Source organism: Lutjanus erythropterus, chromosome 10 (assembly GCF_056507025.1).
Source record: "Lutjanus erythropterus isolate fLutEry1 chromosome 10, fLutEry1.hap2, whole genome shotgun sequence".
In the NCBI taxonomy this organism is placed as follows: Eukaryota; Metazoa; Chordata; class Actinopteri; order Lutjaniformes; family Lutjanidae; genus Lutjanus; species Lutjanus erythropterus.
This window is the reverse complement of record NC_139326.1, coordinates 4,891,040-4,910,818: the sequence shown is the minus strand read 5'-3', so window position 1 is coordinate 4,910,818 and position 19,779 is coordinate 4,891,040. Positions and strand designations below refer to the sequence as shown.

Genomic DNA, 19,779 nt, shown 5'->3' with positions numbered 1-19,779 from the left:
CCAGTATGCATTGCCACTAAACCAGTTTTACAGATAAGCATCTCAACAGAAACTCAGTTAGGAGCAACGTCCATTTCAGAGCTTGAATTAATGGGTATTCCCTGTTTTTTTTCTGTTATTCTCAATTAAATGTTTCTAACAAAGCAGGCCCATATGGAAATCTCAGTATAGCCTCAGCTGGCAATGCAGGTCTTAAAAGTGGGGCGAGTCTGTTCTTGCAAACGCTATGACCAGACTGCACTGCAGTGGATCAGTAATACAGAGCTGCTCCCAGCACCTGAGATCACTACTAATAAACTGAACTGAAAAGTATCATCATGTTGCCTCTTAATTAGAAAGTGGTTAAACTAATATCAATATAGTCAGTATGTTTTTCCTTTTTTTTTTTTATCGTGCCGACTATATTAAGGGTCTGTTTTACTTAATGAGTTTGTGTCAGACACAGCTCTACTTTGTGGATAAATATCTGTGCCTAACTGCTCCTGCAGTCAGCAGTGTAACCAGCTTAAGTATATTTACTCAGGAACTGTACTAAAGTACAGTTTGGAGGCACTTATACTTTGCTTCTGTATTTCTATTTTATGCTGTTTTATACTTCTGCTTCACTACATTTTGGCAGCAAATGTTGTACTGCAAAATATGCTAAACAAATTATTTAAATTATCATTATGAAATAGTATAGAATTAGCCATCAAACAAAAATTAACTCTCCCTTAAATAAAAGTGTTGCTTATACAGTTCATTCATAGTTATATTTATTTAACATTTATTTAAAAGGTAACCAGTTGAGATAAATTGTGACCTGACAGAGCAGGCAGCATAGTTTCATGTCAACTGACTGTTGATTATATATAGTAAAAAATACTTAGTTTTGAGCGACCAACAACCATAAAAACAAAGTAAATGTAAAGTTTTAACAGCGCTTGTCAAGAAAACACAATTTTGCTCAGATAAAGCCACTGACATGTTAGACCATCACAAAGTATATAGTTTAGGACTGCAACTAACCATTATTTTCAGTGTCAATTAATCTGTTGATCATTTTCTTTATTAATTGATAAGTTATTTGGTCTATAAAATGAAAGAAAATGGTGAAAGATTTTCACAAGTTTCCCAAAGATGACATCCCCAAATGAATTGTTTTGACCACAACCTAAATACATTCAGTTTTCTGTCATGGACGACTAAAGAAACCAGAAAATATTCATATTTAAGAAGCTGGAATCAGAGATTTTTGACTTTTTTTTTTAATGACTCTGAGTAATCTAAGTACTTCTTCCACCAATGTTTGCCAGCTCAGATCACCTGGGTCTCATTTCATTTTTGTTTCAAGGCCACACATCCCCTAAACGCCCCCACCCTCCCACCCCATCCCTTCCCTAATGTGAGGGTGCATCTGTCCGGCTAACCCATCTGCCTATGCTGTGTTGCTCCCAGTCTCTGTGGGCAGCCAGCTGCTCAGGGCCTTTGTCCTACTCTCACTCCCAGCGCAGCCCTTTGTCATTACCACACTTCAGCTGGGGGGAGGCAGTAGTGTGATGATGCTCCTTCCCCCTTCACAATTAAGCCATATGCAACTCTGCACTGTCTTTGTTGTTGTGATGCAGTGGTGATGGAAGAGCGAAATATTGAAGTTATTGTACTTTCTCTGGTTACATGCTGAAAAATCTATAGTTTGTCACAATTTGATGCTTCTGGGAATGGATGGAAAAGCATGTCTTGGAGTTCAGAGGTTGATGTTGTGGATCTGTGACCTGACCTGAGGTCTGAGCCTCATTTTGAGTACTCAACCACTGGAGCCATCTCATTGTGTGACACAGTAGGGTGAGGTTATTGCGGCAGGCCGCCGTGACTCAGCACAGCCACGAGTATTGTTACTTTGTCCTGTCGGGACACAGGGATTTATAGAGAGGGCATCAGATGTCCAGCTCAACACGTCATTCCCCTGCCTCATGCTTTCAATCTCCCCCTTTCTCTTTCTTAGCAGGATGCCTGCTAATTTATTCCCTGATTTCCATATGAAGGAAGCTGTGGGAGTGAATGCAGCAGCTAGCAAGTGTTCCTGATAATTCCTCTCTGTCTGCTCAGCATAAGAGAAGGGAAGTCTCAGTAAATCATTACAGTTGTTGTGATTTATACCCCTTAGCTAGAAATCCCTTATTTGATATATCCAAGCATGCCAGTGTTAAAAATTCCATGCCGTCTCTCCTGTTTTAGCCATCAGCATCTATTTTCCATGCAGACAGTGTGTTAGTCACTTTGTCAAATGTTAGCATTTTTGGTTTCCTCTTTTGCCTGTTTATTTTTAAGATTGACCTTAACTACAGCCATAACACCACATAGTGCATTGCTTAATGTAGAAGGCATGTTCTACATTAGTGCTTCAAACGCTGCCTCTGTACAGAGAGGATGATCAGATGTGGAGTGTGTGTGTTTGATTTGGATTCAATCCCTCAATGCACCATTCATCCAGTGCTCAACCTTTGCTGTTAGAAAATCCCTGGGTGTGTGCACAGTGACACATTATTTCTGTTCCTGTCTCTAACACACACAAGTTTGGCTGCTAACTAAGCTATGCTCTGTCGCTACAAACAAAAATACACCGGCTGTGCATAATATCCATGGTCTTTCCCCATACTTTGGTCAATTTTGTTTCCAAGACCTCTATACTGCTCAGTTGCCTCTGCCTTTGCCGCTTCTGCCGCTCAGTCCTGCTGACTGCAGATTTTACCATATATGGTCATTCACTGCTCCCTGCCTGACAGCCTTCCAAGACCATTTCCTCCCTGCCCTGCTATTGGCTGCCTCATGCAGTGTCGGTACACATGTGAATTCTGGGATAGGCCGAAATATGAAGAGCGGCCAAGATGAGAGAACTGGGTTGAAGTCAGATGTTGTCTCTGTCACAGAGTCGCTCACTGTATCCAAGTGCCGTATTAGAATAATTATTTTAATGTGATAATCACTCTGACTGCTGGATTACTGAATAATGTTAAAATCTGTTTATATTATAGAGCTGTCAGTCCAGGTAATTAAAAAAATATATATATATATTTTTGCATCAGCAGAGAACAGATGAAGTCTGGGACATTATAGTCCATGAAAAGAGAGGGGGAAAAGGCACAGATTTAATAGAGCTGCAACAATTAAGCGATAATTAATCAACTTTTAAATTAATCGCCAACTATTTTGATAATCCATTAATCGTTTGAGTTGGCTTCAGGTTTAAAAAAAATGTCAAAATTCTCTGATTTTAGCCTCTCAAATGTGAATATTTTCTGGTTTCTTTATTCCTTTATGACAATAAACTGAATGTCTTTAGGTTGCTGACCAAAAAACCCAAGACGTCTGAGGACATCATCTTGAGTTTTGTATAACATTTGTATAACATTTGACATTTTATAGACCAAATAACTAATCGATTAATCGATGATTAAAGCAATCATTAGTTGCAGCCGTTGGTACAATTTGTAATGCATGTACAGCGTCCAGACAAAACAAAAATCCTATTTTCCCTAGTATTTATCTAGCCTTGATACCGTTTGCTTTTTAATGGGTGTAAACATAACTATGGTGCTTTTAAATAGGAAATAGTGTGTAAAATGTTATTTTCAGACGTTTAATGTATGTGTGTGTATGCAAGTCTGCTGGAAAAGAGCGGTTCAAAAACTGGCTGTCTTTCATGTGTTCCAAGTACTTTCTAAAAATATTTCTTCATTCATATGTTGTCTGCCTCTCTAGTTGATCATTTTTTTACGCCACAGGTGCTGGACTCTAACACAGCATGCTCTGGAGAGACAGTAGGAAGATGTGGAGACACAGGGAATACAATATCTAGTCTGTGCAGTCTCATCAAAGACGTGAATGAACTTAATGACCCTTCTGATATTCTTTAGATGTCTTGTCTTGGATTTTGAATGTCTTAAAATACTTACATGGGCCTACTGGAAACGCGGATCCTCTTGTCACCAGTCATTAGTAACCAACTCGCCAACAAATCAGGGCATTAGACTATGAGTAAATACATTTATTTGTTCAGTGGCCTGGTCTTGTGTTGCAAATGCCCTTAATACTTCCTACTGGCAACCAGTCTCAAATGTTTTCAGGAATAGTGGTATCTGGAATCAATCTTGTGACCTAGATTTACCAGGAATACACAGTACTATAGTATATCTATGTTAAATTTCTGTATAGGTATGTCTGCTTTATCTCTTTAGTTCAGGTTTCCAGTTTGTCTGTAATGTGCTGCGCTGTATTGTTTCTGCCCTATCATACAGACACAGACTTGTAAAAGTGGAAATTTCCATGGAGCTGTGAGCAGCACTGGACAGCATGCAGACCCTTTTAGTGGTGTGCATGTGTGAATCACATGTTGAGCTGCAAGGAAAGGAAGTGTGCAGGCCTCTTGTGTGAATGAAAAGAATGTCCTCTTCTTGCCTTGAGGGAATGTTGTTCATCCATTTTTTGTGTGTGTTCAGTGTTGTGCTTTGTATCTATCGCTGTGTGATTCACTCTCATTTTCTGCAGGGTTACTTGTTGCTATGCAACTGGTTGTTTTCTAGGTATCAGACATTCCTCTCGAAGGATACAAATGTCTGTAGCGTAGTTATGGACATGTTAGGTATTGGACTGCAGAGTTTAGACTCTTGCTATTGGTGTGGGTGTCTTTTTTTATATGTTGGTGCAGTATTTTTTTTGTTTCTTGTTCTGGATAAAATCAGTTGCATGTCTTGCTAAACATGCTTCCTATACTTGTAGGCTGGTTGCCTTGGAGATGATTTTATTTCTTGGTTGGTTTAGTCTGTCAGGGTCCTTTTTTTTTTTTTTTTTTTTTTTTTGTAAGCAGTGTTGTGAGAGTGTGATGTTACTGGCAGTCCTATGTAACCATTCGCCTGCCAACCAAGGTGTAAGATCTTGATAGATCCTGCACACCTTAGGTCTGATTACAGAACTGGAAGAGCCTTCTCCACACAATAAATCGAAGTGCTGAGTAAAATAAATATTTATGGCAGATTTTATCTGGTGATTTTCTTGCTAGCTTGTTTGGTTTCTTTTTTTAGTCACATAATTTGGCAAGAATTGACACGAGGATTTGATAAACAGAATCTCTAACAAAAACCAGAATTGATAAAATCTTAATACCTGCACCCGTCTCTCTTGCTGTTAGCCTGCCTTCACTGTAGATTGCTGGTTGTTAGTCATAGTATTTATACAGTGTAATGTCAGCTTTCTCCTGTATTAATTAGAGCTTCAACAATTGTTCGATTATTAATCAGCTATTAATTGTTTTGAGGCATTTTTTATAAAAAATAATTACTAAATTCTCAGATTTCAGCTTCTCAAATGTGAATATTTTCTGATTTCTCTGTTCTTCTATGACAGTAAACTGAATATCTTTGGGCTTTGGACAAAACAAGACATTTCAGGCCTGTCCAATTGCTGTAGGACAAGATGGAAATATGAGAATTTTTATGGTACCTCCCATTGTTACAGAGAGAAACAAACTTCTGGTTGACAGCCATGGTCATCACTGTTGATGATGAATGGATGTGCCTACTATTCAATGCCATCAATATATTTTTATACAAATGTTTAATAAGATCAGTGGAATTGAGAAACAATGCTGGCGTAAACTGAATGAGTGGAAGTTGCTGTCAAGTGGTTTTAAGGCTTTTTTTCCTTCCAGTTTTTGTCTCCCCTCTTTTAAGCCACTCTCGTTAGCAGTTGCCAGGATTGCTGTCAGATTTATTTCGCTGGCGAATCTATGGCCATTTGACACTAATAGACCTCTTACACGCAGTTGAATGCAGGTTGAATGTGTTCAGTAGAGCGTGTCATATGAGTTCCCAATATGAGACTCCTGTCACAAGTTAATCCCTGGCCGGTCATCACTTTTCAGAGTTTGAGTCTGCAGTTACAGTTCCTCACATAACACTGCTAAACCACTGAGTTACATCTAACTGCATTACATAATAAAATAAGAATCAAATTAGTTTGGTTTGACGCCTCTCGCTTGGGCTGGCTTTTTCTTATCTCACAAATTTCTGAGTGGGCAGTAACATTAACATTTTTTTTTTTTCAGCTGGTACGGATAACCAGTAATCCTTCTCATCTGCTTCTCATTGCCAGTACCGAAGAGGTTCATATAATTTGTAGTTTATGCACACCTGAGGATAAGGAAGGCTCACATGTAGCGAGCAAAGATGAATGATTTAATATTCCACAGCGCTGACTAAACCAAATCTAACAAATCTCTGATATCACTATTACAGCATTTATGTGTTGTAGTAAAGTTCATCGAAAAACTTCACAAAAATACTTTTGTGTTTGTAAAATATTTTGTCTAGGAATTAAAAAAAAAGGCTTTGACAATCTGTCAAGTCAGATATTATTATAACATTTATTTATGGGCTAATGTACGCTGATACTGAAATAAACTGATATAGCTCAATAAGCCAAGAGTCGCTGATATGTATGTGCATTTCTACAAATCACATATATTCTCTCAATTTTCTAGAGCTCCGAACTGGTGTTGGGTTTTTGGGACATCAATCTGTTCATACTGAAGTAAAATTGATGAGACATCATTGAGCTCCCAATTTTCCCCCAGCAGTTACAGTGATCCAAGGGTGACCTGGGTTTGTGACCGTGCTACAACACTGTTGTGATTAATTACTGTCACTTTGATTTCTCACCTTTCATCTGCATCTCCTGAGGGACATCTCATTATTCCTGTGGTTGGTACACAACTTTCTCCTTGATGCTTTAGTTAAAATGTCTCATTTAAAGACAAATGCAGACTTGCACAATTGCCTGAAGGTCCGTCTTTTTTTTTTACAGGGGGGAATGCAACAAGTTGCTGCAGGTTGACTTACCTGCACTGCTCTATAGAGGTGATTCCTCTGCAGTGACGTTTGTTATGAGCTATCTTGTGTGCAGCTTTGGATATTATTTTCAGTGAAACTTTTAATTGGCAGCGCTAGTGATCTAACTGCATGCAAACTATATCCCTGCCTTGTGTATCATGTTATCATATGCAGGGTTGCTTGAAGCAAGATCGACTTGTGTTTGCTCCTCAGACGCTGGAATTCCTAATCATGTATATCAGACACAAACACCATTAACACCTCAAAGGGTGCTACATTTGACACCCTAGCGGCCTTCTTGCTCTCATTAGTCATACTCATACCAGAGCTGCCTGGGGCCGAGGTGTGGAATGTGAGGAACGCCTGGCTCTCTGGTCGAACTGTCGGTCTCCTCTGCCCAACCTGGGTTGATCAGGAGGTCGAGCTACAGCACTAGCTCAAGTTTTACAGGGGCGTCACGGTTTATTGCTACAAGTCAACCATGCAAACTAAAATTTATTGATAAAGTATAGAGTTATCTTGTTTTTATCTTGCACTAGTGAATGAAAGTGTTGATGTAAAATTGTAAAAAACTGAGACTGATGTAAGAGATTATGTTGGAGTCTTTGTAGCGTGTCTGAACTGTAGTTAACATGTGGGACATGCTGAGAAATATCAAAGTATGTCTGCGTGTTGAGGTCTAAACCCTGATTGTTCCCACTGGTGATCTCAAGCTTTGTGGACTCTGTCGACCAGGACTCTGCAAAGACAGATATAAAACATGAATGTGTGCTTATCAGAAATGTCCTGTTTAAAGTCAAAACCTTCACACATGGTTTGAGTAAAGTCGATTCTGAATTTCTGAGGTCCAGATTAATGAGTTTTACTGTTCATTTGTAGTAATTAAATAATGATAATATACTGACATGCCCACGTCATACTCTACTCCGTTTTGTCTTTTACACAAACAATAACTTGTACATGTTCATTTAAAGTAGGGCTTCACAACTAATCAAAATGTGATTGAAATCAAATGCACTATTCAAATCACAGAAGATGCATTTTTCTTTATTAAGATAAAAAGTGTGACAAACCAGCATTATAATGAAGTCGTGTAGTTCTGCAGAGATGCCCCAGATGCATCTGTCAAAATACCATACCAATTTTTACCATGTTGTGCAAAAGGATTACAAAACACATTCTGTAGACATCAACAACCCAGGCACTGATTTGAAGGCCGTAACCTACACAGTAGCTGTATATCTTGAGCATGTAAAGACATGTTTCCACTCTGCCTGTCTGAATAATGTGAAACTGGACTACACAGCCACCTCAACAGTATTGCAGCACCAATTGATGTTGAAACAGTATTGACTGTTTTACATGACACAACTGGTTTGACAATGTTAATACTCAGAGTCATTCTCTGGTATGTTTATGAGTGATAAGCATGCAAAAAACCTTTAACCTTAAATAATTAGGAATAGGAATGTTATTAAAGTAATTTGGGTACAGTGGCAAATAACTTTAAATTGTTGGCTTGACTTATCGCTGTGATCATTTTGTTTGTGCTGTTCCTGTTGCTACACCTGGTTGCTGTGTCCTTCCTGCTTCTCATCCTGTTCCTACTGTATTCAGGAAATCATGTGCAGGAAAAGTCCAGTGCTGCATGAAAGGAAATGAACACGGAGATCATGTCTACCTCATAATGCAAATATGTCGTGTTTTGTGATCAACTAAATGAAAGTAGGATATTAGGAAAGTAGACTCAGGTGCAGAGCAGAGGTCACCATTCTCAGATTTAATGGTGACGTTATCCGATACCGGAAGGTGGTTCGTAGATTCCTATTGACAGCAGTGTCAAAGTCTGCTTTCTTTACACACGACTTCAGGGTAGATTTCAGGGTGTGTTCTGCAGTCAGAGAGAGGTTTAGACAAGATCTTGTGATTTTCAGACTACATGTACACACACGCTGAGGTCATTCTCATATACACTGGACTTTGATCACTAAACTTGGAGTTGGAGTATGTGTCACAGCCTCAGTCAGTCAGTCAGGTGACTGCATGGTTACAGGCCTAAAATTTTCATACGGCGCAGAGTCACTTAATGTGATTTGTATAGATATTCAGCCATAGTAGGACTGTTCTGATCCAGTAAACCTATGCATCTGTTCAGTCTCACTGAACATGAAAAGACCTTTGAGATTTGAATCGTGTTACTCGGTGATATCAGCCACACCACTGAGGTGGTGCTCTGTAAGAGCAGCTGGCTTTAAGTGACCTCTGCTAGCCCATGTTATCTGCTGTAGCAGAGGCAGGGAAATGGGTAAGAGCAGGAATGACTGAGCAACATGACACTCATATCCTGGACTGGACTGTCCCTCCAAGGCCCACACCACCATTAGAGCAGCACAGTTAATCAAAATATTATTGAAGGTGGCAAATTGCTTTATGGTTAAGTGAAACATTCAAGTCACAGAGGCTGCATCATTTTGAATGAAACGTTACATACCCCAACATATGTCATATATATATGTTAGAGGTGTTACGATTTACTCATGCATTTGATGCATTGGCTTTATGTGTAAGATACAAGTGCATTGGTGCAGACGGCCTGTATCGATCAAAAGCTGAACGTGACTTAGAAAAAATCAGTGCAGTACTCGCGTGTTGATGCATCTCATTAGGACATGCATTTGTTTCATTTTTGGAATCAATGAACTGTGGCTGTAACTTTCTTCCGTTTACTCTCTCCTCCTGTCTCTGCCTGCACCACTCTCACTGGACGCCCGCTGCCTCGCTCACACAAAAACATGCGCTCCGCCCTCCCTCTCCTGTCTCTCCTCTTCATTTCCTCAAAACAGACAGTGAAAGAACTGATGTTACACCTCGTCGCACCACCAAACGACGTGTATGTGTAGAATAAGTGTGGGTTTTATAAGAAAGATGAGAAACATTGTTGCAAATCATTTATGCAATACGTGTCTGACAGCAGAGTACAGAGACACGAGTCTCCTGACCCACAGAGACGTCATGTCACTGTGAGGGCAGGTAACACGGAGCATCACTGTTCCCCCACACTAATCAAAACCACAGACTCTTCATGTGAAACAGAGCAGCAGATCATCTTGCTGCAAGCTGCACAGTTTTAAAGTTTGTTCAAAAATTCTTCTGTAGCCTACAGTATCTGGTTTACACATGAAATTCCTGATAAGATGTTAACGCCAATTTGAATTTTGTTTGTCAGTTTGAAATAGTTTGCACTTCATGTGACATTTTTTGCATTTTTTGATTGCTTCACTTTACTGTGCCACTAGACTTGTTCAAATAAAACTTAAATTGAAAAAACATGTTTTGTTTTTTTTAAATCTTTTTAGTTGTTGATGAGAATCGATTGTTAGTGTTCATCTATTGGTAACGAAAATGCACAGAATTTGCAACGCTAATTACTACTGATTGATTAAAAGGACTTGGTGTTACAATCCCTGAAGATTCAGCACTATATTTACCATTTTTTAACCTAAGTGCTTTTGCTACTACAGCATTTTTACAATATATTATGGAAAAATATATTTTAAAAAACATGTTTTTTAAATATAGATAAAATGAAAGATATGGAACGAAAAGATGATATGATGATATAATTGTGCGAAGATAGAAATTTGTCAAACATCAAAGATTTTGCCATGTGCTTTATATCTGTGTAATTTCTCTTGATGTATTAGATGTAGGACTGTTCCAAGGCACAACATGTTCTCACTATTTTGTTCCAAAATTAAAATCTATTTGATGGAGTCACCCTGTCAGTAATGTGGGTTCAACAACAATGTGATAGGTTAGTTTAATCCAAGCTTAATCCAATTATACTGTTGATGTGAACAGGATCTGTTTGCTGCAAAACTGGATAAACCTTTTTGTTTATTTGCTGTTCTTTTGAAATTCTGAGCATAGTGTGCCGCAGACACAGAACTGTACTAAGTGGCTAAAAGGCCATTATTTACTGCTTTCTGTATTTATCTCTCTGACAGCTCTGTCCTTTTGAGAGCTTTAAGTTACATGTAATCATTTGGCTGCAAAAGCCATAATGTGCAATTTGGGGTCAACTTGGTCTCTTTGGAACTTTGAGACTGTCACATTACTCACACACCAGTAGCCCTGCCTTTTGTAGCCATGACTCACTGACTAAAGTAGTGTGGAAAAGTGGAATGAAATTAGACTTTAAACTGCTGTTCAAACATATTAGTATACTCACTCACTGGTGCTCAAGATGTGTTTGTTTGTTGTCCACATCAGGTGGAGCAGCTATAAGTTGCTGTGGGAGAATACACAACTCAGAAGTACTCTTTACAATAAGAAACTGACTGAACTGAAAGTGTCCCAGAAGCCGCTAAAGAACATAAACAAATAAACAACATAAAATGCATTTGCAAGTAACAGTGTAAAGAGAGAGGTGGATCAAGTGTTTGCACCTAGCTTTTATCACCAAAGTCCCACTGTGCTCCAATAACACCTTTAATCATAGACATATATATATACTGCATTAACCTTTGGCCCTAACGTTGCTGCCATGTTGGACAGGGCAAGACTGGCATTTAAATAAATAAATATAAAGGGGACGCTATAATTTTTCAGGATAAAAAGCACTACTACTTATGTTTCTCAACTGATTTAAATTAATCAAAACATCTTTTTATACAGAATAAACCCCAGCTCCCCTGTTTACGGGTATATGTTCCCAGACCAGTCTTGCCTGGTCCAATATGGCAGCATCTATGTTTATACATCTGTGGTTGTAACTAACTAGATGGTGCACATAATTCATCGGCTAACTAGTTATCTGGCATATTGCTACAGAGCAAAACACTCGCTAACTAGCTAACTAATTTACATCAGTCGTTAGCCAGCTACTTAACCAGCATTTTGCTAAAATCAGTAGGCCTGGGCTGTATACAGGTATTCCCGTATTCCAGGTTATTATGAAGTCTTAATGGCATGATTTCCAACACATCATGGTGGCTTGGTTGGTGGACAGTGCACACCATTTGCCAAGGCTGTGGCAGCCATGGGGCCGACTCCCGCCTGCTGCCCTTTGCTGCATGTTAGACATAAAAGCGGATTGTGTGTTGTCTCCCAGCTGTGGGAGCAGCATTGGTATGATGACTAGCTCCGCCTATGCATTAGGGGTTAGGGCTTTCTTCAGCGTCTTTCAACCTTAATTCAAAATTTGGTTTCCTTTTCAACTTAGATTAACCTAGCACATAGCATATGTAAGTATAGCAAAAGGAAAAATCTGACCGAGGTTCCACCAGGTACCATGCTTGTTCAACTGTTATTGGACCACAGAGCAAAAAGGGGGAGGACTGAGGTAGCATCAGTCACAGCTGATGTCTGTGCAGTGCTATTTTTGGTCAAACTTGCCATTTAGCTTGTGTGAACTCCAAATATGTTTGGAGTACACTGTCAATGTAAATCCTTTGAGCATGCTGTCTGGCTGTTTAGCACATCATGCAGGGTATGAGAGCCTCTCTGTTGTTTGGATTAAAATTAGTAATTGCATCGACTTCTGTCTCATGTCTAGCTTTGTACCTCTTACTCATTACTGAATATACAGTTCTTAGATTTAGTAGCTCTTCTCAAGTCGTTATAGTTGCTATTCTCATTATAATTGCAGAATCGCTGCGGGCAGTGACTGATTCTTTTATTTTTTTGTATTAGGGAAGCCATCATGCTTTAAATAGGGCTGCAGCAGCAGGACTCTTTCCACAGTCAGTGACATCATCTCTCCGGCCCTGCGGTGGTACTTGGAGTCAACACAGGCTAGGGTGTGTCTCAGACACCCATCCACTACAGCAAGGATTTGCTAAGTCACCCCACCATGTAGCCAGAGCACCTGGTTCTCCTGGCTCAGAGGGTTCAGAGGTGAAATTCACCTTCAGGCTGATTTTAGGAGGATAGAGGAGGATGCAGAGTAATTGAATGTGGTGTTTTGTGTGTGCATCAGATTTTCATTTGTAGCTGTCCAGTCCATTAGTTGTATAAGTATGTTATGTAAAGGGCACAGTTTAGTGTTTGATCCACGGCTACCATTTTAAAGTAAGGAGATGGTTTGGAAAACTAAGCCTCTGTTGGCATGGGTCTACTGTATAATGACGTCGGCACTAATAACTTTCCTTAATTACTGTGGATGGTCCAGCAGGGGGTAAATCTAATCTCTGTTTGCATCTATGTAGCATCATTAAAATCTAGCTGCTTTTTTGGCTGAGTGATGCAGGGACAAACTAAGGCTGGTTATTCTCTGGTTTTACGCAGTCAGGTTTCTTCATCTCTCTGCTTTTAACTTTTCAATCAGAAATGTAATTTTCAAAATGCTCCTCACATCTGAAGAACTTTCTGACCCCACGTGGTTGATTTTATTCAAGTGCTCTCATCCAGCTTGGGGTAAATGTGAGTTAAATTATATTAAGTTTTTTTTTTTGTATAATCAAATCAAAACCGGCTCGTTTAAAGTATAATAGGTTCTTTCTTCAGACATTCTGAACTGTTTGTAAATGAGGTTTGTAATGGTTTCTTTAACTGTGCTATCAAAGTGACTTTCCAATCCTCAAATTATAGAATAATTTGCGTGTTAAATTCAATAGAATTTTGCAACAGTTTGATGGACCTGCAGTCAATTTTGCCATGTGTTCAGGCTCCGTCAGTTACGTGTAATTTCACTTTCCCTGAATTAATCTGTTAAAGTGCCTTTTCGTAGATGCTGTGTGTGTGTGTGTGTGTGTGTGTGTGTGTGTGTGTGTGTGTGTGTGTTTATATTGATATTATTGATTGCTATTATATTGATATTGAAGATATTGATATCGTGATATGAGTTTGGATGTCATCTCATCTTTTGCTGTTGTTTTATTGTGATATTACATAAGTGATGTCTTTTCCTCATTTTTGTTTTAACACTTGACAGTCAAGTGTTGTAATTTTCTGAACTTACTCAAAGGCCTGACCAATACTGGATTTTTGGGGCAGATGCCAATACCAATATTAGGGAATAAAATAAATTATGGTATCAATATATATTGGTTGATATAGTCTCGCTGTTGCTGCTCTTCTGTTATTAACATGTTATGAAATCACCAAAAATCTTCCCTCTAATCTTGACACAATATCAATATCAATGTATTACATTAAAATATTGTGGCATTTGATTTTGTTCATATTGTTCACCTACCATTAAGAACCAATGTATTTAAATGCCTGTTTTTAGATGCTGTTTGTGTGTGAGCTTAATCGTTTAGGTGGGATTTGGGATTACACTGTAATTGTCCTTTTTCAAAACAGGCTCACTCCTCCAGCATGGACAATGTTCTCTAAGCAGGACCACACGAAGACTAATCTCATTACTTTGTTGTTTGTCTTTGACTTTACAGACGGGCCGCATTGACAAATCCTACCCCACAGTGTGTGGTCACACAGGCCCAGTGTTAGACATCGAGTGGTGCCCTCACAATGATCAGGTCATCGCCAGTGGCTCTGAGGACTGCACAGTGATGGTAAGGTTTGCCTCACTCTTCACACCTGAACTCAGACACTTTTAATTGGGAGAAAAAAGGGGCACACATTCCTCAGCTAATAAATGACAAGAGACTACATGCTTTTATTGCAAAAGGCCAGTCTGTTGTAACAGTGGGATGGGTGCAGGCCTCACCCTCTGGATTAGATTAGGCTCAAAAATGTGTTGTAGGAATCAGAGCTGGGGAATGATTTAGCTGTTTATTGAGCTGAGGTCACCGACTTTTTTGAGACTGTAGTTGTGCTTTCCTCCATGTGTCCTTATTTGGGCCGTGAAGGGCTGCGATTAGCGTGCTGCCTGTTTACATTTGCTGCCACCACTTCCTCACCTGAAAGTCCTGACTTCCTGTTCAACCCACTCATTCATGTTTGCTGAAGTATAAGCCATGTAATGAGAGCCATCAATGGTTCCTCTCTTCATAGAATTTGACCTTTTTGAAGGGAAAGTTCACAGCCTAAACATGCTCCTTGTGACATTTAGTTAAGATTAGGCAAGAGGGGGTGGCATGACTGGTGTATACAGCAGACTGGTAGAGATATGCACCATGATCTGGACGTGGCTGCACCTTTTTTTTTTTTTTTTTTTTTACATTTTATTTTAAATGTCACAGTACATGAAGTGCATAGCAGACATCCACAAAGCTTGCTGTATGTTAACCACTGCTGCTGATTACAACACTTCTTTCACTTAAAGGTAATATATGTGATAAATTTACTGTACTAAATCATAAAATGACCAGAGTCACTGACAACACACCGCAGCCAGTATCTTCCCCTTTCAAATTTCCATTCTGGCGTAGAACGGCTGTTTTTGTCTTGTGATTCCACACACTGCCCACTCTACATGGAACTATCATTTCTACCTATTTCTTCCAGTTTTTGCTAAATCGGTGAGCATGTTTATGAGTCATAAGAAATCAATACAAACCTTTATTTACCTCATGTAATGGTCTGCAGAGAGAGAGAGACGCTGCTTAGTGACGTGCTCTCATCCAGCAGCACAGTACACATCAATTTAACCGGTGAGTTTTACAAGTGTGTTTTACGAGGAATTAACAAGCCGATTAAGCTCGTCTTACTTAGTAAGATAGAGAGACTTGGATTCAGAAGATTTATGGTTGCATTATTTATTTTGTTTATTGGACATAGCAAATATAATGCAGTGAAATCACTGTGGCTCCAGCTGAAATGCTAAGACAGGTAGTTGAATGAATTTAAATGAATTTCAGTACTAGAATATGGAGGTAATAGTTTTTACAGTTTTTACAAAAGTTTCATCACGATACGATATCTCGATTCTTTGGACAACAATATGATATTTGCTGATATCACAAGGTCTGCCACGATACAGTCTGAATTCAATTCAGTTCAGGGGCCTGTGATAAATATGAAACACTATCATAAGTCCATGTAACACATTCACTTATTTATGTGAGGTCACAAAAAGCAACTAAACTATCATTCAATATTTTATGACTGAACACTTTCAGACATTTGTGACAAAGGGAATTTCAAAATAAAGGTGTATATTAAAGACGATGATGTACAATTTGCATCGATCATATTGGATTGTTAAACACTGAATCAATGTATCGATCCAGACTGATGTGTTGTTATAGCCTTACCTTTGACACAAGCGACTTCAGAGGTGGTGTAAAAAACACACAATGCAGACATCACCACTAATGCACCGATTTGTTGGATATAACCTACACAGTAGTACTTCAGCATGTAGACACATGTTGCCGATCCAATATGTGGAGAAAAATAACTTCATGGTAATGGCAAAACGGTATTTGACAACCCACAAATATATCATCCAAAACAAAATCCTGTTGTACAGCAGCTGTTTAAAAAGGTGGAGCAAACACAAAGTGCACACACACACACACAAAGCGCACACACACACACACACACACAGCCACAGGGGTCAGCTGTTTGGTGTTTGGTTCACTGTAGTATTTTGCTAAGTTTGACTGTTTATTCTATCTGTCACTAATCGTATGCTGATGTGCAACTGAACTTTAAGTCACTGCTGCCCCCGTCAGGTTCCTTTTGGTAACTACTGCTTATTGATGTCCTCCATGCACTAATGCTGTATGCTAGGGTTAGGGTTGTTGGATTCACTTTTCAATCTTTTCAGCTGGCTTCATTGTCTGCTCTGTTCCTGACTTCCTGCTCGTGTTCTCCGCAGGTGTGGCAGATTCCTGAGAATGGCCTTGTCACTTCCATGTCCGAGCCAGTGGTGGTACTGGAGGGCCACTCTAAGCGTGTTGGCATCATCGCATGGCACCCAACAGCACGCAACGTCCTGCTTAGTGCAGGTAAGAGCTCTCTATTTATCCTTCAGGGCAAACTATGTAGGATTTTCCAAAAAAAAAAAAAGTGCATAGAACCATTTCGAAATAATTCCCACAAGTGTCTCTGTGCCTGCATCTGCAGAAACACCGTCCTCCGCCTGTACTGTCTTCATTATTTTGCTGTGTTTGGGACGTATTGCCAACCAAAAATGTCTGTAAATGCAACAGAAAGACAGTTGAATCTGATTCTCAGGACATCAAATTCAAACGGCAACTAATAAAATCCTGCTTAATCCACCTTTAAATCTACAAAACAATGCTGCTGAAATACATCTGTTCCCAGAGTTGACCTTCAAAACTTGCTGAAATTGTATTTCAACACAAATCTTCAGACTATAAAGTAAATGTATTATTGTGGTAGCAGCTGCCTCAAAGACAAAATATTGTGTGTGCGTGACGTGGGGTGTGCTGCTGTCCTGTCCTGCTGACCTTTACTTCACTCTGTCGTCAGGTTGTGACAACCAGATCATCATCTGGAACGTGGGCACAGGTGAGGCTATGATCACCCTGGAGGACATGCACTCTGATGTCATTTACAGCGTCTGCTGGAACCGCAACGGTAGCCTTATCTGCACTGCCTGCAAGGACAAGGCCGTCCGTGTCATCGACCCCCGCAAGGAGACAATTGTTGCTGTAAGCAGTTCTCAAAGATTTTTCTGTTGTGACATATAAGAGGTAGTAGAAATATCACTGGATTTAGGTTTGTAGCTGTGTAGCTGACTCTGACCTTTACTGCTGCGCCGCGGCCTCCAGGGCTGATAGCGGCCATGCTACACAATACTTGTGATTCCACCAGAAGTACTGCAGCACATCCTAGAAGTGGCTCTCTGCTCTACTCTGTGGAGAGAACCGCCAAGTCTGTTTTTGACACAAAGCGCAGAGCAGAGCAGATTGAGCCAGGCAGTAGGCTGCACGGTTTGGGAAAAAAAAAAAAAATCTTATTGCAATTATTTTGACTCAAATTGCGATTACATGATATGATCAGTGGAAATGATAAATTTTGACTTACAATTCCAGTGTTTACTGACAAAAAATAATAAAATTGTGATGTGAATTTTGAAAAAATGTGATATGTATTTAGGTATGTACCCAATAGCTTTCATCTGGAGAACAAGATTTTTTGGCTAGGTCATCTATGCAGCACTGCAGTACCTTATTATAATGCTATTTTCTCCATTTTTTTTCCTTATTCAAAAACGTGCGATTTGGTTCTGCAGTTTGGATACTGCACTTGGCCGTATTGCGATTTTGTGCGATTAATTGAATAGAAGCACAAAAATCAGGGGAAACTGACCAAATCAACAATCTGAGAAAATCAACAAAATCGGGCTGTTATAATGCTCCGCTCGTCAAACATTCCACGTGGGGCATAAAGCTGTGTAGAGAACAGATCAAAACCATGTCGCAGATGCGATGTGCACAGTGGATTCAAGTCTTTAGAAGGAAACAAATGAAAAAGCTTTAGGCTGACTAATATCTTTAATGTTACCACTTACATAAGCGTAGAGCTTACACTGTGATTGACAAACATCAAAACAAGATCAGGTCATATAGAAAGAGAATTACAGTGAGATACAAATTGACCTGGACAATAAGATTAGCAATAAGAACCAAAACTAAAGTCAAAGAGGAAATAATTATAAACCAGAAACTGACTTGACTTGCGTTGACTTGTAAATTATACTTCACAGGAGAAGGAGAAGGCACACGAGGGCGCTCGACCCATGAGGGCCATTTTCCTTGCTGATGGCAACGTCCTCACCACAGGCTTCAGTCGCATGAGTGAGAGACAGCTTGCCCTCTGGAACACGGTAAGCTGCTTCATGTATGCTGACTGCATTACATCAGTTCACTGTTGCAATATTTATGTGTGATGTGGGTCTTTAGAGTTTCTTAATGAACTTGTGATACTTGTTCAGAGATTGGCTTTTTCATTTAAGCCAACAGTTTAAATGAAACAGTGCATGGTAAACATACATTGTGCCACATTTTTCACAGCTATTCAAAGGACAACCATCTTAGCCATTTCTTCCATGTTTTTTGAAGGACATTGCTTTTTCCTATTCCTAACAATTCTGTATTCATAGTCGCTCCAACAAAACTTTTGTTTTATCGTTATCCTTCTTTTTCCTCAGCAAAACATGGAGGAGTCCATGGCCGTTCATGAATTGGACACCAGCAATGGAGTGCTGTTGCCCTTCTATGACCCAGACACCAATGTTGTTTACCTCTGTGGAAAAGTAAGTTCCCTTTGAAGAACTCTGTTTTGGGGATGGGCCAGTAACACAGATGAGCACCGTGTCATGTGAACAGTAGGGGTGTAAATCACAAGTTTTATCACAATATGATAGCAAATCAGTTCTTTTACAACAATACAATATTTGCCGATATCATAATGTCTGACACAATACAGTTGATTCAATTCAGGGGCCAGAACCTCTTTCAGACATTTGTGACCCAGGCAGGACATGGGAATTTCAAAATAAAGTTGCATCTTAAAGACAACGATAGAGATGGATTTTCTTTCACTTTGCATCAGTCACATTGAATCTGCGTCGACTGAGATCAATGTACCGTTACGCCCCTCGGGAACAGCAGCTGGAACATGAGTGAGACCTGTCAGCAGCTCTGTCATCATGTCAGCAGTGTGGAGTTTTTCTAAGCTCAGGGGAAAAAAGCCAAACAGCTGAGTGCATTAATGCAATTTATTATTTTATTTTTTTTACTTATATATATTATATTAAAATTTAAAGATGAAGCTGATATTATTGGCCCAAGATTGGCCAATCATAGCTATATCGGCCTTTATTGGTATTGACATGTATGTTTTTTTATGTGCACCTATATGGAAACTTGTTTCATTTAACAGAACATAATGCCAAATGTTTTTATTTGTTAGCTTTACAGGCAGCATTTTATGTACATTTGATCCTTTCTCTTGATTTACATGTATTTGTCGATAACTACTTTTGAGGATTTGTTGCAAAAGATGCGTGTTTATGTATATATTCTAT

General features: G+C 39.3%; 1 protein-coding gene across 1 annotated transcript in view; it reads left to right on the top strand.

The window, feature by feature from the left end:
• Positions 1–19,779, top strand: part of coro1ca (coronin, actin binding protein, 1Ca) — a 46,872-nt gene that overhangs the window by 21,323 nt on the left and 5,770 nt on the right. The window contains exons 3-7 of the mRNA XM_084727937.1: positions 14,264–14,386; positions 16,600–16,729; positions 17,217–17,398; positions 18,457–18,576; positions 18,901–19,005. Of these exons, the coding sequence (XP_084584063.1) occupies positions 14,264–14,386; positions 16,600–16,729; positions 17,217–17,398; positions 18,457–18,576; positions 18,901–19,005 (660 nt within the window). The remainder of the gene's footprint in view (positions 1–14,263; positions 14,387–16,599; positions 16,730–17,216; positions 17,399–18,456; positions 18,577–18,900; positions 19,006–19,779) is intronic.